The sequence below is a fragment of the Hakea prostrata genome, chromosome 4 (assembly GCF_041222555.1).
Source record: "Hakea prostrata isolate BN-2017 chromosome 4, UWA_Hpros_2, whole genome shotgun sequence".
Classification (NCBI taxonomy): Eukaryota; Viridiplantae; Streptophyta; class Magnoliopsida; order Proteales; family Proteaceae; genus Hakea; species Hakea prostrata.
This window is the reverse complement of record NC_142603.1, coordinates 19,450,238-19,474,166: the sequence shown is the minus strand read 5'-3', so window position 1 is coordinate 19,474,166 and position 23,929 is coordinate 19,450,238. Positions and strand designations below refer to the sequence as shown.

At 39.5% G+C, this 23,929-nt stretch overlaps 1 protein-coding gene across 1 annotated transcript in view; it reads left to right on the top strand.

Moving 5' to 3' along the window:
• The first annotated feature begins 98 nt into the window (after positions 1-98).
• The window catches only part of TOR (target of rapamycin), an 84,944-nt gene continuing 61,113 nt past the window's right edge, over positions 99-23,929 (top strand). The window contains exons 1-10 of the mRNA XM_089152644.1: positions 99-488; positions 10,746-11,084; positions 11,183-11,257; positions 14,768-14,940; positions 19,982-20,080; positions 21,684-21,843; positions 21,978-22,121; positions 22,264-22,433; positions 22,516-22,720; positions 22,793-22,990. Of these exons, the coding sequence (XP_089008770.1) occupies positions 363-488; positions 10,746-11,084; positions 11,183-11,257; positions 14,768-14,940; positions 19,982-20,080; positions 21,684-21,843; positions 21,978-22,121; positions 22,264-22,433; positions 22,516-22,720; positions 22,793-22,990 (1,689 nt within the window). The 5' untranslated portion in view covers positions 99-362. The remainder of the gene's footprint in view (positions 489-10,745; positions 11,085-11,182; positions 11,258-14,767; positions 14,941-19,981; positions 20,081-21,683; positions 21,844-21,977; positions 22,122-22,263; positions 22,434-22,515; positions 22,721-22,792; positions 22,991-23,929) is intronic.

The window sequence follows — 23,929 nt, the reverse complement described above, 5'->3', positions numbered from 1 at the left end:
AAAAAAAAAAATTTCACCAGAGAGACTCCGATACCGACACGGCGACACTTTAAACTGAGTATAAATGTATAATATCGTTCCGACGGTTCCCCAAATTAGGTGTGAGTCGTGTAACCAGTGTTTTTGTCTGTCCATTCCATTACGAAGTAACCCCTAGTGGCTGCTTTCGATCAAAGTGGTCGAATGAAAGAGAGACGACGAGAGGGGGATTTGCAGTCCCCAAAAGCAGCTCGCAGCTGTGATTATGGCCCCCTACTACCTTGTTCTCACCACCTGCATTAGCCGCAGCTTTATTTTCCACGATAAACCTGTTATTGGTTAGGGGTTTAGGGCGAGACATAGATTGGTAGAGGGAGAGACCGATGGAGGGAGGAAGGGCACACGTAAGAGCGGAAATGAAAGGAGTAGGAGACGGATTTCATCCTAAAGCTGGGAGTCTCGAGAAAATTCCCTGCTTGATTAGGAAGTGCAGGGAGCTTGGCAGCTGGGTATGTTTTTTTTTCTCTTTCTCTTCCCTTCCTGGTCTTTTGCTGTAGTATTTTGGTTGGGCTCAGTTTTGTGTGTGTTTTGAGTCTCTGTTTGGAGTTTATATGGTCTTGTGGAACTTTGATACATTTATTATCGTTGGTCTTGGAATTTCTAACTGAGCATTGGGTTTGCGGTTTTTTTCTTTCCTTCTTTTCCTTTGCTGCTGGGGAAGGGATGGTGGTTAATTTCAATTGGAATTCAGTGAAGCTGGGTGTAGAAGAACTGTTTTTTTTTTCCTTCTCCTTTCTGGGTTCCTTGTCCATTATACAGGTTGTAGAGATGGGGTAATTGGACTTGTTTGGATGGTAGATGATTGGTTGGTTTTAAAATCCAAATATTGTCGTGGTGATGGAAAAAGATGATAATTGGCCCATGTATTAATCTAGTTAGGTATTAGTTCTATGGAGCAGATAGAGCGATGGGATTTCAGTCTTATAATCCTATGAAAAAATGATGCATGTTAGTGTATGTTTTAATATTCAGATAATTTCTTTTAGCCGTCACTTAACTAAGTAATCTATCACAAACGCATTCAATGCCTTTCACTAAACAAACTGGATCATATTGTCTATTGGGTGTCTCCTCAGCTCCTTCCATAAGTTGGGGTCAGTTATTTGTATCACAATAAGAGATAATGTTTTTGAAAACCACAAAACAAATCTGAACCATCTATTAGTTTAAACTGTTTGTTCCTACTCAGGGTTGGAAAGTGCATACTAGTCTGCCAGTACATATGCATCATGTCCCATTTTCCAACGATCAAATTGACATATCATCCATCCACATGACAGAATAAATGCTTTGATGATATTGATAAGCATTTCTATTTGGGAGGAACTGCATAGATAATCACCTTTGTTGCACAAGAATGTAAGCAACTGATGACCCTAGGATATGGATAAACCTGCGTAGAACATAAAGAGTACAATGCGATATAGTTCTCATGCTATACCATAGGATGCAATTAAGAACACGTTACTCTCTCAATTTCTCTGTAATTAGTGATTTGGTTGGCCAGAGGGTTGGTATTGGTTTGATGTGAACCCAAAATCCAGAAGTCCTTCTTCAGGATCTTAGTCCAATGAACCAGCAGTAAACTAGGGTTTATAGAACTTCAATTCAAAACCCTGTTGTAATATAAAGTTTAGGAACTGAAATTCTGGTTTTAGGGTTTGAGATATTAAGTAGAGGTTAGAGTTTCTAGTTTTCTTGGGTTTCTGGTGGAATGGCTATGGTTAGGAGTTTAGGACTAGGGTTGAAGGTGAGTGGGGGGAGGGGAAGGTGATTCTAAAGTGGAATAGGGTTTTGATGAGGGGTTGAAAAGTATGTTTGAAATTAAGGTTAGGGTTTCTAGGGTTTGATTGAAGAAGATGAAATTAGGTTTTACTAGGTTTTAGGGAGAAGGGGAAGGGCTGAGATGGGGATTGAAAGTAGGGAAGAGGGAGGGGAGTTAAGTTCCTAAAGGGGGTGGGAATTGAGTAAGAGGTTTGGGAGATCTAAGGGTTAGGGTTTAGGAAAATTTTGGAATTTCCAGCACTGTGCAAGAGAGAGAAGGGAAAGAAGAAGAAAAAAATACAAAAGGGGGGCGGGCGCTGTAATGGGGAAAAGGGCTGGGGAATGGGAGGAGATGGAGGGAATAGGGTAGGGAGGCATGGGGAAATGCTGCCACAGGGATTAGCAAGGATGGGGGAGGGGGCTTGCGATAGGGAAGTGGGGCTGAATTTGAAGAATTATGTCTTAGGTATGGGGAAGGCTGCAAGTAAGAAAAAGAAGAAGAGAGGGTGTAGGGCTGGGTGGATATTACTTGGACTTACTTTTTGAAGAAGATGGTGCTTGAAGAACTTCTATGTTGCAGAATTTATGAACACAGCACAGCCGTAAGCTCCTCTCCTTAGGGAACCCACAACTGCAATCCTTTGCACCTTCAAATCTCAAAATGTATTAATCATCAAACTTCTCTTACAAGCTAGAGAGGCTTTATTTATAGCCTTCATGAATGAACTCACACTAGGGCTCAAACTTAGAAGGTGATTCTAATTAGGACTCTAATACTAATGACTCTCATTCCAACAAGGATTTTATCGTTACACAACCTAGAATGATCCAAATTGCAAAATAATAGTAGATCTAGACTCTTTGTAAGAGTGGGTTGTAACTAAGGGAATACCTCTTTTATTGGGACTCATAGGGTTGGAATCCTACTAGCCGAGTGGATTCAATCAAGCCCTAATTTGATTCAAATAGGCAAAATTACCATATTGCTCCTAAACTTGCACCATCTCCTATGGGGCCCTAGGGTGTTGAGCTGTCACTCATGCCTTGTTTTGCCCTTGGTGAGGGCTTCTCCTGGCTTGGCATTTCTGGTTACATCATGTTTCAACAATAGAGGTGATGTAAACCGAAATTCTAGGGTTTACCTTGTAGGGATGTTGTCATAGATGTAGGTTTACCCATGATCCTCTTTAATAGAATTAACACTCCATTAGGGGTTTAGAATACCCTATGGTTGAAGGGAATGGGTTGGTTGTGGGGTTCTAGCATTAGAAAAAGTCTAAGGTTAGGTTCTGTTGGGTTTTGGGAAATTAGGGGATGTGGGGTTCCTTTGGTGATAAGGGGTTGTGAAAAACATTATCCTAAGGGACATGCTAGGTTAATGTTTTATGGTAAAAAAGATGCAAAAGCGTAACCCATGGGAGATATGGGGTAAAGTCCTTGAGATAGAAGCATTGGTTTATAGGTGTAGAATGGGCTAAAACTTGGACGGAATGTGGTAATAATATAGGAAGATAATTCCTCAAGGTTTGGTGTTTTTTTGTTGGGGGGGGGGGGTTTGGATGGTTTAATTGAAAGATATTAAGGTTTTTGGTTTTAGGTCTTGGGAAGTATGAAAATTCAAGGAACTAGTTTTATCTTGATTAAAGTTAGAATGGGGTCAAATTGGGATAAAAGGTCACCAAGGTTGGGGGGATGAGGCTTCTAAAGTTTGGGACATATTTAACTCTTAGATTGGTGCAGCTGTGACCTTGAAATTTGGTCACTAGAAAAGTCTGAAAATTCAAGAAAATAAAAAAGAAGGGTGCGATGGGTGGGGGAAGAAGAGGGTAAGCTAGGGATGGGATTGGGGACGATGTTCGCTTGGAGATGCTTAATTGGCTGTTGTTGTGTTGAATTGTGGCTATAGATTGAAGGACTAAGTTGGAGATTGAAGAGGGAGAGCTCACAACCTCCGTGGTCTTCCCAAGAAGCCATGACCTGCTGATGTAACCCAGGGTCTGGGTTAGATTTCCAGAATCTTCTTAGGTAGGAACCAGAACTAATTAGGCCTCGAATGGTAACAAATTTTTTGGGTTTCAGGATCTGGTACCCCCCAACTAAGTGTAGAAACTTCTGATTTCAGTTTTGGTCATGGTTGTTAAGGTGGCAAGGCAACCAAAGCGGTTGGGGCTCTGCCTAGGCGATTAGGCAATAAAGCGGCGCCTTGGCGGCAATAAGGCTACCAAAGCTATTGGGTCAAATTTTTTTAATACAACTACTTTTAACCAACTTTTCAATACAATTGCTTTTTATAATAAGCTAAACAAGCATTTAATAATCACATTCATTTGAAAAAAAATAGATCTCATTATTCTGATTTCCAAGCCATTGTTTATTTAATTATTCATTGATTCTTGATGTTGAGTATGGCTCATGCTTCACATTCTGTTGTTGACAAACATAGGGGTCCTGCTCCCCGGAGATCGGGCAGGGTCCGAGGAGGCTACCCTAGCGGGTGCAGCGGCCCTAGAGCCTGTAGAGGTCCTATGTCACTTTGGGCCTTGATTTCAAAATGATTAATTATTAAATTTATATACGGTTTTGTAGAATAAATTTTGATTTAAAAATAAAATTAAGAAAAAAAGCGGTATGTAAAAAATGTAAAAAAAGCGGCTGCTTTACCGTCTAGGTGGCAATAAGGCGCACAAGGCGACAAAGCGGTAGCGTTTAGGCAAAAAAGCATGTCCAATTAAGTGGTTCAACGCCTTGCCGCCTAGGCACCTACTCGGACGTTTTAACAACCATGGTTTTGGTTCCCTATTTACTGCCAAACTGATAACCAAATGGGGTGGGAGGGGTTCCTATAGGTCTGAGACAGCAAGAGGGGTTACTAGGGCTTGCGGGGTGAGGGGATGGTGCTATTATTATGCACAGAAGCTGGAGAGGGGCTGGGGTAGGTGTGCAATAGTTTAGGGAAGGTGGGAAAGGGGTGGAGAGACTTCTGGACTGTAACAGCTTGCTGGACTGTGCTTGAATGCTTGAAGGAGAGAAAGAAGAAAGCTAAACTGCAGAAAACTATCTCAAACCCAGACGCAGGTCACCTATCTTGGGATCCCACGACTTCTCTCAAGTCCATTCTTTGATTCATAATTTTATTCATCAAGTCAATCTGAAGATTACAACCTTCGACTAGGCTGTTTATAGCTTCATAACCCAAACTGCCTTCACTAAGGACTCCCTAACTAATAGGGATCCAACTACCTCTAAACTTGGACTTTAAGTTAACAAATACTTAGTAAATAAAAATTCATATACTAATTTCAGAATAAAAGCAACTCTAAGAGATGAAGTCCCTTAAGATAAGGATCCCTTGTCCCAACCAACTAACAACCTTATCATGACCAACCAATTAACTGACTGACTTCATCTAAACTCTTAAATACGTACAATTGACTGACCAAAATAAAAAAATAAAAGTAGATCTCTGACCTTGGGATCGTGGGGAGTAAATCAAGACCCATATTCAGCCCCAAAAAGGGCTAGAGAATGACCAAAGTACCCCTGGGGTAGTTCGGCCAGCTTTAGGAAGCTTCCTGGGTTTGGATTCTTGGGCTCAAATTTTGGGGGTTCCAACCCAGGCTACATCACTTGACTTGCCTTCAAACTAAAATTTAATTTCATTCTATTCAACTTGTGGTTAGATGGTTTGAATGCTTTATTTGTAGCCTTAAATAAAGAAATAAAAAGGACTCCTAGTTGGAAAACCAATTAGAATTCCTAACTGGCTAACCAATTCTAACTTGACTACTAATTGACTAAGACTTTGACTTAAACAAGAAAACTCCATAACTAATTAAAAAGGACTCCAATCCAAATTCTAAGAGTAGACATGGAGTCCAAAAAATAAGGAGTATTAAAATGGACTCAACTAAGGGGATCCCCAAATAACTGGGAATCTCACCTGGACAAGTACTCTTTAATAACGTGCATAATAACATTTACAAAAATAAAATAAAATGATATCTAAGGTCTGGACAACACCCTGGATTCATTGGGACCCAAAACCTAGTGGTCACAAATTCAGGCAAATTTACCAAAATACACTTAGATTGAATTCGGGGTCCTGGGGTTTGGGGAAGCAACCCTAGGCCATGTGGAACCCCTGGAAATAATTTACATCAGAATGTTGCTCCTTTATTACCAAGTGATTATTGGATGCAGTGTAGAAACAGTCCTTAGGAGGAGGTAAGTCTGTGCACATTACAAGGACAGTGCAATGGTGGGAGCCTTGTGCACTGGCTATTCGAAATTTTATTTGGGAGGCCAAGAATTTGTGGAACCATCTCTCCTCTTGGAGGATATGTTGTTGGACATGTGAAACTCTGTATAACTTGTAATTGTTGAAACTTGAAAGCCCTTTAGCCACTTTCACGTCTTTTAAACAGCCAGCTAACTGATGAAGGATATGCATTCACCTTGCTAGGTGGAATTTGTTGCAGTTTACCCGATAACAGAACCAAAAGATGAGAAAATTGACCCCAGCTAATGAATCTAATGTGCCCAATATCACTAATGTATTGTCATGATGTATACAAGGTATTCCAGTGATTGTTGGACTAGTCACCTGTTTTACTGCCCTTGTGTTGATTATTTTTTTTTGGGTGGGGAGGGGGAGCATAGGCCTGAAAATCTTGCTTTTGAACTCTTAGATGTTCAAGATAATATTATTGAGGGAACATCTACTGAACCTGTTCCTCTGTTATGGATGCTAATGTAGGGACATGGCCACATGAAATATTGATCTCAATAAAAACCCAAGTATTAATGTTGACAAGGAGGGTTCTAGTGCCCTTGCCAAAAATTAGCGTATGGATCATGGGTGGTTACTTGATTCACCACTAGCAAAGAACACCTGGCAGGCAGTTGTGCAGAATAAACTCTAGTCTTACCACCCTTGCAGTTACTATTATGATATCCTCTAATTAAATAATAATAAAAAATACCATTATGATATCACTCTAGGTTTCAGCTTTGTTTCACATGTATATTTTATTATACTTAGTCAGTTAATCTATAATCTATAAAATCTGGAACTCATTCTCTGTGAAAAGATCTTGATTTGCCATTGTTTTGATCATTCAAATTGAGTACTACGTTGATAGGCTTAGGCTTGACTGGTTCCGCTTAGTTCAGACTCAGATAATAGAATGCTGAGCTCTTTTTGATTATTGACAGCCTTAGCATTGCTGATACAATCAAAGAGCATGTAGTTTTCCTTTCACCAAATATACCTGATGTAGCCTTAATTGAATGAGGGCCAGATCTTCCAAGATCTTATCAAAGCAAACCTTAGCTTGAGGTTCAAATTAGGGTTTGGAATTAGAGCTTGATGTTTCTAAGGTTTGGCTGGTCAGAATATGTAGATGATGATATAGGGATATGATCCTCCAAGTTTAGTTTTGGACGGCTAAATTGGAAGCTATGAGGTGTTTCTGTGTTGGGTTTTAGGAAATCTGATTTGGAAAAAGGGGAAAAAAGAGAAAAAAAAAAACAAAAAGGTGAGAAGGAAAAGGGGAATGGGATATGCTGCTGTTGCAGAAGTCATGTAATGGTTCAGATGATGGAGTAGTGAAGGTAGGCTGCAAACACTGCCATGGGAGGATCCTTCAGGTAGAAACTGTGGTGTTGCTTACTCAATCATCTGGAGGTACCTTACCACTGATGGAGAGGCTTTTCTATCACCTTACTGTTAGGCAGCAACAACAACACTCTATTAATTTGTAATCTGAAATCTGAATTCTGAATGGTATTACATACGCAGGGGTTGTATTTATAGCCTCTACTCAAATTCCTAGCTGTACTAAAAGGAAACGAAATTTGAAACAGGACTCTTAATACTAAATACTAACCTAATAAGGATTTACTCATGTGGATCAGCCCCTTGATAAGGATTATTTAATGAAGGTATATCAGGGCCTTATAAGGTCTATTTAATTATGGTACATTTCTCTGAATAGACCTGAACTAATTTAAACAAAATAAATAACCTATTTTTGTTATTGGCCTACGCACTAAACTTATGGGACCATAGAATAGGCCCATGACCACATAAACCTGCTAACGAATGCACAATGCTCGTATCTATCGACCCTAAGTTGATTTCAAAGGGAACTAGGCCAATTTGTTGTTTGACCTGCATCAGTACCAATACATGGAGCACTCTACCCCCCGGGGGGGTTTATACTCATCCACCAGAATAACACTCTTCTTTTACCCAAAGAAAAAAACACTCTTTCATGTTAGTCCATGTGATGTGAACACGAAGAGGAGGCCCACTAGAAGCCGCAAGAGGCCTTAGTCCTAGGATTTGGTTGTTTGTTTAGGTTAGGATTCTAATATGATTTAAGAGTCCCAACTAGAAACCTCGCGTTTCCTTCATCCGATCAGCTGGTCGACCATCTGTCGCCCTATTTCGAGGGAGGCCCTGGGAATCCGCCGGATCATTGATGTTAACCTTGCTTGTCTATTCAAGCTCATCTGAAAAATTGCATCGAAACATGATTCCATCTGAGATTAAATGGGTTTATTCTTTTCATCTCTGATTTGATTCCCTCTGGACTCTCCCCATGCCCTCCAACGCCTCTTGGGTTTGGAGGAAAATTCTCTTGCTGCGCCCCCACGCCATCTCGGCAATTTCTACCACAATCTCCTCCGGCTCTTCTACCTCCTTTTGGCTTGACCCGTGGCATCCGATGGGCATTCTCTATAACCTTTTTGGCCCCCGCGCTGTCTACAACTCCTGTATCCCCAAGTCCACCCCCTTGTCCACTTTCATCTCAAACAGATCCTGGAATCCTGCCCCTCTCCCCTTTCTCACACAGGTTTGGGAAACTCTTCCCTCTCTCTCTAGCTCCTCAAATGATATTCCCATTTGGCTCCCCTCCCCCACTAAAACCCATCTCTGCAGCCTTAGCCTGGATCATACTCAGAGCCCAGAACCCTAAGCCCCCCTGGATCCCTTTGGTCTTGTTCAAGGGCTTCATTCCTCGTCACTCCCTTACCCTTTGGAGAGCCCTTAACCTTGCCCTCCCTACCCAGTCCTTCCTTATTAGCCGCCACATCTCTACAAATCCCAATTGCATCCTATGTTGGAATGGTTTGGAGGATCTTGAGCACCTATTTTTTTCTTGCCCTTTCTTCAGATCTATTTGGAGAAAAGCCCTTGCCTCCATTTGGCCCCGTTCGAGACGGTCTTTCGGGTTTTCTCGTGGTTGGTCTTGGATTCTGAGAACCTTTTCAGGTAATTCTATCTGTGATCGGATCGGCAAGCTAGTTTTTTTGCATCTATTCATCACCTTTGGTGGGAGTGCAACCTTAGGAGATGGACTTCCAAATCCCGCTCTATAGATAGGATTTGGAATGCCATATATTTTGATGTTTCATTAGATTGTTCGCTATCCCCCGGTTGTTGATACCCCAAGGAACATGCTTATTGTTGTCTCCTGGGGCCTTAGTTCTTCGTTTTGGTCTCCTTCTTGAAGATCTTGTTTCTTGTTTTCTTGCTCTTTAATATATTCATTTATTCATCCAAAAAAAAACTAGAGCATTTTGATTAGTTAGATAAGTCTTATCTGGATAGGGTTAGTTGGATAAGGTTCCTAGCTAGATAAGGAACCCAAGTTAAGGTCAGTTAGGATTAGAGTTTGATTGTGTTTCAAAGTTGTAAAAGGCTATAAATTCTCAAGCCTCCCACAGAGTTTTCAGTTTTGAATGAATAAAGAATCTGAGAGTTTACAGCCAAACCCTGCGGTGTCTAAGTTAGTGCATTCTGGTTTTACAAAATTCAGTTCTAAATTCTGGCATTCAAGCATCAAATTCAGCAAGGGATCTCAACTTCAATCTTCATAATTTCAGATCAAGAGTTTCCAGGTAAGTCCGACCCCCTTTTTCCCTGATCGCAGACCCTCCCTTTTCTTCCCCTTCTCCTGCACAACCCAGGAAATCCAATCCCTGGCATTTGCAGCCCCTCTAGAGCCCCTTTCCCCCTCTGTTCAGGTTAGAAATCCCTTCCCCAACCCCCTGCGACCCCTCTGGAGTTAACTCCCTCCCTCCCCAGCCCCCCAGAAGCCTTCCAAATTCTTTCCCTTCTCTCTCGGTCCTCTGTTTCTGGCGGAAAAAGCAGCAAAAAGAAAGTTCAGCATAAAAGAAGAAAAAAGAGAGGGGAAAAAAAAAACTGAAAAGAAATAAAGAGAAGGAGGAGTGAAAAGAATAATCAAAAGATAGAGAAATAAAAGAAAAAACAAACAAGAAAAGAGAGAGTCTTGAAGAACCAACCCTTCAACTGTTTCCTTCTCATTCCATGGAAATTTTGAATCCTTTCCACATATCCCTGGATCCTTTAGACCAATTTCTTACCCCTTTGGAAGCTGCCATGGCTTACCTAAATTACCCATGCCAAACCCAAAACCCTTAAATTACCCAAAATAAGGAAATTTTGAAATCTCATGGATCCCTTCCTCCTTGGGTTACATCACCATGTCTATGTTGTCTTATGTTGGACTGATCTAAGGAAGGTGAGTATTTCCACCTGATTTAGGAGTAGGAATGGGATTAATGGCATCTGCATGTTCTTAATATTTTGTTGAACTTGATACAAAAAGGATTATGAAGACATAAGTGTAGGTATGAAATTAATGGGAACTGCATGTTCTTAGATATTTTGTTGAACTTGATACAGAAACAATTAGACTTTGCTGGACCACATACATATGGAGACCCAGCGTGCACTCAATAGTGCAAATTTAATTTACTCAAGGAAGTTATCTTTTTTGAAATAATTTAATTTACACGTAAATTTTTTGATTTCTGTTACTCACATGATATGAGAAGGTTCTATTTTATGCTTTACTTTCTCCCTAGTTGCTTTTACTAATTCTCTGTTGGATATTTGTTATCTTTGGCAGGATGGTTTTCCATTATCTTTGAAGAAACATGTTGAGGAAGAAGCTCGGGATCTCAGTGGAGAAGCTTTTTCTCGCTTCATGGATCAGTTGTATGAGTGCATCTCTGGATTGCTAGACAGTAACGATGTTGCTGAAAATTTAGCAGCTCTACGAGCTGTTGATGAGCTGATAGATGTGAATCTTGGGGAGAGCGCCTCCAAGGTCTCAAAATTCTCTAGTTACATGCGTTCTGTGTTCGAGCTGAAGCGTGACCCTGAAATCCTGGTTCTTGCTAGTAGGGTTCTTGGACATCTAGCTAGAGCTGGTGGGGCAATGACTGCTGATGAAGTGGAGCGTCAGGTTTGCTGCATATTTTCTTAGTTAACTGGATTCTATTTTAGTAACTTATTTATCTAAAGGCTGGTGTAAAAAGATTATCTGGTCCTTTGTTCCTTCAGGTAAAAACTGCGCTGGAGTGGCTTCATGGGGACAGAATAGAGTATCGTCGTTTTGCAGCTGTCCTCATCCTGAAAGTAAGAGCAATCATTTTCTTTTGTATATGTAATTCATTGGGTTACATTTTGTTCTTCACCTGCTGATGGTTTTGTTTGAAGTTCTTTACATTTTGTACATACTGCATGGGTAGATATGTCTTTTGCTGTGGTATTGCCGGCAGTTACGAGTTAGTGGTAGATTGATAGTGATTGCAATAAGGGAGTCCCTATTGTGATTTGTCTCATTTAGTTGCTGTTGTTTTACGGTCCTGTCTTAGTTGTAAGTAAAACTGTACTCTAAGTTTCATTCCTACTTTGATTACAATTTATATTTCTGTGTTTCATTAATAAAGGAATGCCTTTCATACATAAAGGAATGCCTTCAATAGACGGTGCAGTGCATTCAGAGGCTCAGAGCCGATCAAGGTTCCTGGATATCTTTTTACTTTTCTCTCTGAACTTCAAGTTATGTTACTGCTGATTACCAGGTTATCTTTCGTAAGACGGCATCGGAGCTCTAATAAGCAGTGATTGTTCTTTACACACAATTGTTGTTTGTCAGTCTATTGGTGTAAGTTCGTGTGGTTGCAGGCTCAAAGCAATCTGTGTTGCCCACTGTCTATCTACAAGTCTGGTTGATGATATCATAGTTCATAGATTGAGAACTTGGTTTCAAAGCCAAAAAACTGAGTTCTGAGATCGTTGACTTGGTGCAGCTTTTCAGACTGATAATTCATTTGGTCATATTGGTGGATTTGTAATGGGCATCAAACTAAGTATACAACTTATTATTGTGGACCTTTCGAGTACAACAGTATACAGCATATTTTAAGCCTTCTGAGCCAAACCTGACGAAACCAACTAGTTCAGTTGAGACAGGAGCCTTTTAGACTTGGTTTTGATCAAACCAAAATAGGGAGTTGAGATCTTTTTCTGACTAGCTATTGTATTTTTCTTCACTCGCAAGCTATTGTATTGGTGGATTTGTGATGGGCATCAAACTAAGTATACAACTTATTATTGTGGACCATTCGAGTACAACAGTATACAGCATATTTTAAGCCTTCTGAGCCAAACCTGTCGAAACCAACTAGTTCAGTTGAGACAGGAGCTTTTTAGACTTGGTTTTGATCAAACCAAAATAGCGAGTTGAGATCTTGTTCCAACTAGCTATTGTATTTTTCTTCACTCGCAAGCTATCTTTTCTCAGTGGGCCAAAAAGGCTAGATATCTTTAGACCTTCGCTGAGTTGTTGAAATATGGATGATATTACGAGGATAAATTAGGACCTTCGACTACCTTTCCTTGCTTCTTGGAGTTATTATCTGCCTGAAGTCAGTTAGGTGCATATAATGATATAACGGCTATTTGCTCTTATTCTAGAAGTTTTACCTGTAGATAGGTTTAACTTCAATTTCATGATTTCATCTTGCCATCTGGATCCTCCTCTCTTGTTTGAGGGATATTTCATCCTTGAGGAAGATACAGTTGATCCATGTATTGGAATGGTACATACAAGCCCTTGATCTGATTCAATTTATTTTCTCTTACAGCCTTACAGGCTAGGATATTTTGTCTTTGGAGAAAAAAAAAAAAATTGAAAGTAGGACCTGACCAGCAGATTCACTTAATTCTTGGAGCATCATTGCCCTCTGATTGAAGGCCCTTTGGCCTTCTTCTGAGGTTCATCTGATCTGATCTCCAATGACTTAGCTCACTTAAAATCTGGACTTGTGTATCGGATTTGGTTATTTTCACTTTAAGGTTTTAAAAGTGCACAATCCAGCTGCGATCTTGTGGGTTTTCTTTCCCTATTTGTTTGCTATTTTTCTCTCCATCTTTGGAAACTTATCTATGAGTTATTTTATTGACTTCTGTTACAAGATTTTTCACTTCCTGTGGTGCCATTGCTGCTGTGAATGTTGGCCGATCCCAAATCTTTCATGGACATCATTATGTCCAGATTATGACTGTAAAACATAATGGAGTTTCCAATTATCTAGTAAGGGCTCAACCCGTTCAGGTTTAATTCGTGCTAAGGGGAAGATGAAATATTTTAATTCCAGATCGACTCTCATCTGATTTGAGGACCTAAGGTATCCACTATTACAGCTTATGAGGACTGGATGGTTGATAATTGCATTATTAAGACATACCTTTGGAATAGTATGGGTGGAGCAACTGCAGAGAGCGTCATATTCCTCACAACCACAAAAGAATTTTGGGATAAGTTAAAGGAAAGCTCCTCTCAAGAGAAGAATATGTCATGGACTTATGATTTGTGTGACAATGTTTAATTTCAAACTTAGGGACAAGACCTTGCATAAGCATTTCAATACTTTTAAAGTCAGTCAGATTCATTAACCTCTTACTAATGATCTGGAACAACTGAAGATTCAAAGTGCTGAATCATGTTTCTAAGCTTCTGGCTGGACTACATCCTGATTATCAGCTTGTTAAGAGTCAGCTTCTTACTTGGGAGAGGTTGTCTTTTCTCAGTGAGACATTTGCTAAACTTTTTATCGTTATTCCTTCTGGAGCTGACACTTTACCTTCTAGGAAGGTTTATCTTTGTTGCTGGCCAAGGCCGTGGTTCACAGAAAGGTTATGGTCCAGGTTTTCGCAGCACATGCGGACAACAGATTTACTAACTCATAGAACCATAGAGTTGATATACATTAGGTTCAACACAGTCGACTAGACTGGGTAATGAATTAGCTAATACCACTGTAACTTGGGATGCAGCAGGATTGGGTTGGGCTGGGTTTAAAGGCTGCACTTTCTTTAACCTCAGCTTAACCCTGAGTTCCCCTTTACTGGGCCAAGGCCATATCTGCCTTGACTCAGGGCCTGATAATCCAACCCTGATCCCCATCAGGTTGGGGGCAAAGTGATCGGCTGATTCTGTTATGCGCTCTCTCTTGATTTTGTGCTCGCTTGGTTATTTCGTTCTCTTATAATTTTGGGGTTACTGTTCATAATTCCCGAGGTGTGGCATCACCATTCCAATTAGGGGATAGACATGGACATTCAATAAAAAATTGGATAACCATCTAACTTAATGTCCATAGCTTACTTGGTCAGGATTGATTGGCAATTATATTTTTAATGTGCAACCTATGAAGCAACAGGTATAGGTGACTGAATTCTGTTCTGGTCTGCTGTATCTTTGTTTCTGTATGGTGTATCTAGTCTATCTAGTCTAGTAATCAAGTGTTGAAAGGAGGAGGAAGAAGAAGTAGAACAAGGAAGAAATTCGGATTGGCCTAAGCCAGCTCAACCCATGGCCGGACCCTAACTTAGGGCCAAAAACTTTCGACCCTGTTCCACCTTCAGGGTCAGGGTATCTCAGCCAAGACCCCGTTTGGACTCACGGTGTGTTGATATGGTGTTTAGTCCTTAAAACATCCTTTTCATAGTCTACAGCTTTGAGAAATGAAGCAGTGTTTTGCATGAGAGTAAGTTCATTTCATTCTTGGAACCCCTAGTTTACTTCAACTTGAATTTTTCACTTTGATTTGATAAGTGATTTTCATTCACCTCTTGTAGGAAATGGCAGAAAATGCATCAACAGTGTTCAATGTTCATGTTCCTGAATTTGTGGATGCCATTTGGGTTGCATTGAGGGATCCAACATTGGCAGTCCGGGAGCGAGCTGTAGAAGCATTGCGTGCTTGTCTTCGTGTAATTGAAAAGCGTGAAACACGGTGGCGTGTGCAATGGTACAGTATCAGCTTCAGAACAAATTAAGCAATATAATTTGAACATATTTGTTCCATTGGTTCTTCTGATTTTCCTCTGCAATTGCATTTTAATAGAGATATTGGGGAGAAATTTCAGTAACTGTAGTCTCACTAATTTCTATTAATGTATAGCTAGGTCTCTAGTAGGTAATTATCAACTTGGTTCACAATATGATGGTCCAACATTGCTAACCATAGTTGTCATGGCGACAAGGCGATGCAAGGCCAGTTGAGGCGATGAGGCGCCTGCCAAGGTGTTTGAAATGACATTTTTAGCGTACTGTTCATCATAAATATGTCACATCTTATATAATAGAAAAACTAACATTAGGCTACCTTAAGTCATCTAACGTAGCGAAAAACCACATATAGTGATTAACTAGGTCCTAAATAAGTTACAAATATTTAAGTACCTGTACTGCGTATTTTTTTTTATGACATCAGCAATTCATAATTTACTATGAAGTATTATACTATCATCTACTATTCAATTCATAATCAAGAACCTTCCGGACTAGGACTTTGCAAGTAAACAGAGGTCACAGGAGCTATACTTTCTGTTGGAGAAGTGCGAGGGGAATCGGGTGATGGGAAGAAGGTGAGGGTTGAGAAGGGTTTTTAGGTTAGGGATTTTGACTGTTTTCTATATCGTGTGTGAGGTGACGAAGAAGATAAAGTGGGTTTTTTTTTTTTTTTTGGGGCAAGTGATCCCAATGTTTACTTTTGATACATTATCCAATTAATGTAGTTAGATATGCTTCTAAACTAATAGCTTTTAATTTAGCATTTTTGTTTGAAAAAAATAACTAAAAAATTATGGTGGTCAGCTTGACCCTCAAGGTGTCCTAGGCAACACCTTGAGTAATCTTCTTTTTTTCAAACAAAAATGCTAAATTAAAGGCGACACCTTGAGGTGGCCAGCTTATGCACACCATATATGGCAACGGTCGCCTCACACCCTTGAGGACCACCCTGATGCTTAGGTGATGCCTTGACAACTATGTTGCTAACATTACAATCTAGTTCCCAGCAATAAAGACAACAGGAAAACCTAGACAGGTAAACAGCAAAGGTGAGGTCACCCCCCCCCCCCCCAAAAAAAAAAAAAAAAAAAAAATCTTGTAGTGTCTTAAGATGATGGCAACCACCATAGATTCAAGCAACTCCAGTTCCACGTCTATTTCAGGACAGATATCTTGTAAATCACCAGAAATTTGATAGACCTCAGAAATATGAACTGCAACTTTTTTTTTTAATATAAATACTGTGTTTGATATTCCCATTTCTCATCGAGTGTTGGTCTAATAGGATTGTGCGATAAAATATGATATGTGACCTGGGCACGACTTTGTAACCCACAAATACCCAGATTTGTTATAGAGCACCAACCCCCCTCCCAAAAAAAGAAAAAAGAAAAGAAAAAGAAAACCGAAAAAAAAGAGAAAGAAAATCTAAATTTCACATCACAGTTTATTTGAATTTTGAAGGGAACTTGAAGGATATCACGCTCACTAATAATGCAATTGAATGAATGACTTAATCTGGAGTTACAAGTTGCTGAGCTTTCTGCAGAAAACCTCTTGGTGTGGGGAAACTAACGTAGTCCTAGATTTGTTAGAATAAGAATGGCAAAAAGGGCAGGCCAAGCAAACCAAGAATTAGCCCATAGAGTTGGATTATTAATAGGACTATGAGTTCTTTTCAGTTTCTGAATCCTGTAATCGACATTGCTAAGTAAAGCTGCTGTAATTTGGAGACTTCACAGCTTCTAGCGAAGCTCCAAGCAAACCAAGAATTAGCCCATAGAGTTGGATTTTTTTTTTTGGTTATTATAATTGACATGGTATTGGGACTGGGTCACTAGAGGGTGTGTGAAGGCTTCCATCATGGTTCTCCCTTAGATTTCTGCTCTTTTATTATAAAGTCCTACATCTTCTTGGTTAGGGAGCAGCATGCTTCATGTTTTGTTGAATATTGTGGAAGACTGGTTAATGGAATGAATTTTCTTGGTGAGTTGCTTTGAGGTAGCTATATATCCTATTTTCAAGTATTCCTTTACAGAATTTTGAGTCAATTGGATTGATTATTTTGGATAATTTTCTGTTTTAGGAGATTTTGTTGGTTCTCTCTATTTTTAAAGGTTTCTTTAGGATATATAGCTGTGTTTGATTGGGAGATTGATATTGCTGTCCATTCTGGTTTGGTATTTTCTGATTGGTGGATGATTTTTTTGGGTTCCTTTTCTGAATTCACTTGATCCCTTTTTTGTGTTGTAGTTCTGCTGTTCTCTTACTTCCTGTTATAGAAAATATCCGTGCTGGTTCGTGGATCTGTTTGAAGATACTTTCTTATTCTCTTTGCTGTGTTTGATTTGTTGATTACTATGACTTTAACTAAAGATTCTAAGGTTCCTAAGTCTACTATAAACTTGTCATCATTCTAATGATCCTAAGTCTACTATAAACTCTTCATCTTCCATCATTTGACTGAAAAGAGGTTAAAGGGTGCCTTCAACTTTCATCAATGGAAAACCTTTGTTACCAGATGTGGGCGGCAAGCTCGCTTGACTAAACCAGCTAATGTAGTACTGTATTTGAATGATCAAAACAGTAGCCAAATAGGACCTTTCACAGGGAATCAACTTTAGATTTGATAGACTTAAGATAGATAAAATTCAGATATAATGGAAGGCTGAAAACCGAAGTGGTAGAACAAGGATATTGGTTTAAGAACAAGGACTAACTAAGTCTTCAAAATAGCAGTATGCTATAAAGAAGAATGGATGGAACAATATAAGAGAATTAAGAGAACAATAAGGACAACAAAGTAACATGTAACACCCGGGCTTCTCACCGCAAGGTGGATCGATTGGATCAAACACCAACCTTCCTTGATCAAACACAAGGAGTCTTAACACCCGGGCTTCTCACCGCAAGGTGGATCGATTGGATCGAACACCAATCTACCTTGATCAAACACAAGGGTTCTCCAAGAGGAGGAATGCTAGCAAGCAATTTGATTTCATTTCACAAGTTGTGCTCACCTCTTACATATGTCTCTTTATATAGCATTCTAAGGAGGCATAAACACTAATGGTAACATCCAACCACTAGCTAACACCACCTACCTATTAATAACTCAACTACACAACACCACTAGTCAAAACAATAATGGAAACAATCACCTACTATTGACTTTTCAAAGTTAGACTTTGGCTTAGTTCAAAATATGTGGGCTGGTCTTCTCCCACTAAAGTAATCCAAGCCCATGAAACCATGGGCTCATTTTAACCCACTACAATAGTCCTAGCCCATGCAAGCCATGGGTTGTTTTGGATCATATCTTTAGGCTTTGATGGGCTTGACCATTGGGCTTTTCTCTTCCTTGTATATGCTGCCAATTCTGCATCACCAGCCCTAAAGGTGATTAGGCTTGGGAATTACTGACGTGCATATACTTGGACAGGGGCTTAATTCTATGGATAACCCTATTGTGGATCTTGTATTTCACTTGGATGTGGTGAAGAACTTATGGGAATACTTGAACATGTTACATTTTGCCCAGAATAATTTGTCTATAATTTAAGAGTTCTATCATGTTGATTGAAAGGCTAAACCTTTAACCAAGTATTTTTCTGATTTTAAACGAATGTATGAAGAACTGAACTCTATTTTACTTATTTTCTCTAATGTAAGGAAAATGCAATGACAAATGGAACAACTTTCAGTGATGGGTTTCTTGGGTGGCCTTAGAAAGGAGTTTGACTCGTTCACAAATCCTTGGTGGTGATTAAATTCCTATTGTAGCTGACACTTTTTCGAAAGTTCATCATGTGGCCAGAGAGGCCCCTCGTATGCCCTTATGACCTATTCAACTTGATGTCACCAAAGTTTATAAGGTGTCTGACTACTGCTACTCCCCCTTCCACCCATGTAGTCTCCACCTTCTTCTCCTTTGTCTATTGATCTGGTAGTAACTAGTAAGTCCCTCTGATCTTGTATTCTCATTGCTCTTTGTAAAGGTCCTGGGAGTTGTGTTTAGCATCTTGTTTCCAATTTTGTTTCTTATTCTGTCCTTTTTGCTCATTTTTATTCTCGCTTAGCTACCATTGAGAATCACCCAAAATGTAAGTCTGTTTCAGGGACTTTTATCTAATACTGCTTGTACTGCTGCTATGCATGATAATGACTTGGTTTGGATGAGAAACTCACTTGGGATCTGGTCCCTTGACTTGTTTGGAAAACGTCTTTTGGTTGTTGTTGGGTGTTGTAGTCAAAGTTAATCCTGAAGGCTCTCTTGCTCAATTGAAGGCCTAGCTTGTGGCAAAGGCGTATGCTCCGATTTACGGTATTGATTACTTAGACAACTTTTACTGGTGGTTAAGCTCACCTATATTAACATTTTGATTTCTTTGACTAACACTTTCTGTTCAGCATTGTATCAGCTTGATGTGAAAGAATGCTTTCCTTTGCGTTGGTCTCTAGGGAGAGGTTTACATGGATCAGCATTCTGGGTTTGTTGCTCAATGGGAGAGTGGTTTGGTGTGTAAACTTAAGAAAGCATTATATGGGAGAAGCAATCACCTTGGGCATGGTTTTGTTGATTTACTTTTGTTGTAGCCAACTTTGGGTTGACTTGGAGTGACAGTGTCCTTTCTGTATTTTTCATGATTCTAGTGCTGGGAAATTGTTTCTTGTATCTATGTTGATGATATTGTTATTACTGGGGATGACTCCGTGGGAATTTATCTTATGCTCTTTGGAGGCTAATCACTTTATTCATGCAGACATGTTCTTTTGTCCTTTTGTCTGAACTTGTACAATATCATCTGTCTCAATGCATATTCCTAGTTCAAGCCAATGTTTTCCATTATGTTTAATCCCTTAAGAAAAGCAATGCAGCTATATCTTGAAAATGGAATTTACCTTATTATTATGTTGGTTGTTGAAGAGTTAAATCATGTCTTCTCTCTGTGTTGCTGTTAATTTTGTCTACCTTTTTATTCATTGTTTTCCTTTAGGTATTATCGTATGTTTGAAGCCACACAAGATGGACTTGGTAGAAATGCTCCTGTTCACAGTATTCATGGTTCACTTCTTGCAGTTGGCGAGCTCTTAAGGTTTGTAGGAGACGGTCATGTTTTCTTTTGACCTGTTCATTCAATGTGTTTGTTCTGGATTTCATCTCAGTTGTTCAAGCATGCCCATTCTGCTGAGTTGCTATCTTCTTTAATAAGGTTTGCTATAGAAAGTCCAATAATTACTTTCTTAGTACTTAGAGATTAATGGTTTTTACTTGATTGGGAGTGGGGGTTCAGGCTCAAAACATATGGAATAACATACAATAAAGGAATAGAAAGAACTCCAGATGCTCTCTGTGTATCCATTCATCCTCTCATGCTTGTCAATATAAAAGATATCTATCTGTGATTCTGTGGCTCGTGTAGCCCACAAATCTCTTTTTAAAGGTTTTTTCCTCTGGGAGTTTCTTAGTAATTATAAGTTAAAATTCATTTTTTCGTTTAAGATGTAATTCAAGTGCAGTTTATCTATGTTCATGAATGGGTTTGGTTACTGTCTTCTGTGTTCTGACTTCTGATGTAGAACTGAAGTTGAACCAGGGTAACATTTGTTGGATTAGCTTGCAACAGGGTTAGAGGAATAGGGACAGACCAGAAGATATAGAATTCAAATTTCAGAATGTCAAAGGATCTGATCTCCCAATTTCCCGTACTATAGGTCCATAAAAGTGACCTGTTAAAAGCCAGACATGCATACAATTCAATGTACACTTACTCCTTAAAAAATAAGCCTATTTTTGTGATGAATCTGCAAAGAGCTGGGATTTAAAGTTGATAGCCAAATGAGATTATGCTCTGTTAATAAAGCTGCTATGGGTTTAGCCCAGAATAGACTTCAGCATGAGTGTAAAAAGCATTTTGAAGTTGATTGTCACTTCATAGAGGTAAAGATGGACTCTGGGTGTATTTGTACATCACCTCTATTGACTAGAGATCAAACGTGTGCTGATGGATTCATTTTTGACTATTTCATACTCTTATATGCAAGCTGGGCAATATCTATTCCCTATCTTCAGGGAGACTTAGAATAGTAGTAAGGGTGGAAGAATATTCTGTATACATTGAACTTTATGTGAGCCTTTGTCTTTGGTTGTCTTATCCAATATTGAAAGCGGCATACTTTTACTTCTCTTCCACAAATATAAGTGGTGATACTGTGTGTGTCGTTGACCAGCACTGTCTGGTCCCTTCTGTTGTTGGTTTCTTCACCAACTGGGTTTGGTTCTGCTCCTTGCCGATTCTGACCCTTTCTTCACTGATTAAGTGTACAACTTGAAACTTTTATAGGGCATCTATATTGGGTCAGTTGGTGTGAATTGTGTGATATCTGTAGAGCAGACCTGTTCTCTATTTATATTGAAGTGCCTTTCTAACATTTTAGGATGTGGACTTGTCATAGAAGGTGCAGTATGCATTTTGAGAATCCATATGTGAGGTGTAGTCCATCATGGGAGCCCAGATGGGTGACATAACATACCCTGAAGTTAATATTTCATTAGGTTTTGTCATTAAATTGATGAAACAATCTGACAAAATCTGCTATGCATCTTAGGATCCTTTCTGTTTAACACTTTTAGCTTTCAACAGTGGGAGGCTATGTGATATGTGGTATATTCTCTGATGGAGTTATCTTCCTTTCCAGGAACACTGGCGAGTTTATGATGTCAAGATATAGAGAAGTGGCAGAGATTGTTCTTAGATACTTAGAGCACAAGGATAAACTTGTTCGCCTCAGCATAACTTCTCTGCTTCCTCGCATTGCTCATTTCTTACGGGACCGTTTTGTCACAAACTACCTAACGGTTTGTATGGATATCTTTTGGATGATATATTATGCTTCTGCTGCTCAATTGAAAAATTTGGTTCTGCTCGAGTGTTATATTAATACTTGATCACTGTGATCTCGTAACGATTGTACTTGTGATTTCTTCTGCAGATTTGCATGGATCACATTCTTGCCGTTCTTCGAATACCTGCGGAACGTGCTAGTGGGTTTATTGCTCTTGGAGAAATGGCTGGTGCTTTGGATGGGGAACTTATTCACTATTTACCAACAATTACTGCTCATTTGCGTGATGCTGTATGTTTTTATTGAAGAATTTTTGTCTCCAACTTGTTATTGTGATTGATTTATTTATTGTTGTTATTGTTAATATATTTTGTCCATTTGTTTATTTCTATTTCTTTTTATAATGTTACTGGTCTTTGTGGTTAATTCGTAGATTGCACCTCGTAGAGGTAGACCATCTCTTGAGGCAATGGCTTGTGTTGGAAGCTTTGCGAAAGCCATGGGGCTTGCGATGGAGCCTCATGTTCGCAGCCTTTTGGATGCTATGTTCTCTGCTGGTCTTTCTCCTACACTTGTGGAAGCCCTTGAGCAAATCACCATCAGGTATACTTCTTGTTTATGTCCGCTGTTTCTTTCATTAGACCTTTAATGAATCGTAATATTCTTTTTCCTATGGACCTTTTAGTATTCCCTCTTTGCTGCCTACCATACAAGACCGCTTGCTTGACTGCATATCATTAGCTCTATCAAGGGCCCATTATACCCAGCCCAGGCCAAGTGTTGCAGCTGTTCGTGGAAGTATGATCAATAACCCTCAGCAAGTTTCAGACCTTAGTGGTTCTGCTCTTGTGCAACTTGCTTTGCAAACTCTTGCTCGCTTTAATTTCAAGGTTAGTTTGTGGTTTTCTGTTTGATCTTTACAACTGTTCCTGCCATTCACCTTGGAATAAATAATTGTGTAGGGCCACGAACTTCTTGAGTTTGCAAAGGATTCTGTTGTTGCGTATCTGGAAGATGAAGACGGTGCAACTCGAAGGGATGCCGCCCTATGTTGTTGCAGATTAGTTGCAAATTCCTTTTCTGGAATAGTCTCTACACAGTTTAGTTCTACTAGGTCAAATCGAACTGGAGGAGGAAAGAGGAGGCGCCTTATTGAGGAGGTTTAGTCACAACTATTCAACTTGTATTTGAAATTATTCTTATATTATAAATTTCTTTTTGTGCTTTTGCACCTATAGTTGGGTGGATGGGTGGGAAGGTAGGTGCTGATGCACAAAGTGTGCAGTTGTTTGCCAATTACACCATTTTTCATTTGACATGCTTTCTTTGCTATTGCTGTTTATTTTATGCTACTAAGTTCTTGAGTTTGCCAGAATTTCTGCGCCCTGATTCAGAGAGGCACAAAATTACCATTTCAACTCCCTGTGAAATTACAAATTACATCCAGATAGATGCCCTTCACATGCTATCACTGGCCCCTGCAGTAGTTGTCATGACACTTGGCCCAAGGCTTGGAGAAACGGTGATTTTTTTGGGACAAACTAACAGCTTGCTGGCCCCATGCTGTGGTATAGGGGCTACACGACCAGGCAGTGATCTCTTGTCCTCATTTTAATTGTTTGTGAGGCTCATTAATGATTAGTTTGAGATTTGTAGAATGGTAGTTGTTATAGAGATCTTGTGGGGGCCCAATTAACTGTTTTATCTCAGCAATAGTAGTACACTAGTACTATTAGATTTAGTGACTGTTTTGGGTGTTCAATAGCTTAGCAAGTTACAAGTCCTAATGGGATTTCCTAAGTTGGTTTGTTTTATTTCTAGAAATTAGATATCAGGAGGATTAGAATGAGGTGGCTCAATAAGCTGACCTTGGTGCAGTGGTAAGGATGCTCTACTGTGATCTAGTGGTAATGGGTTTTGGGTTCTGAAGTAGCCTCTCTGCAAGGTGGGTAATATTCTGATGCAGATCTGGAGACCAATATCCACTAGAAAATTGCCAAGAAGAAGCTGTCTGAAGTAATATTAGTAATTGAGTAGTAATTTTGGTTATACCTAGCCAATTCTTTTCCCACTTATTTGTTAATTTTTATTGAGCAATG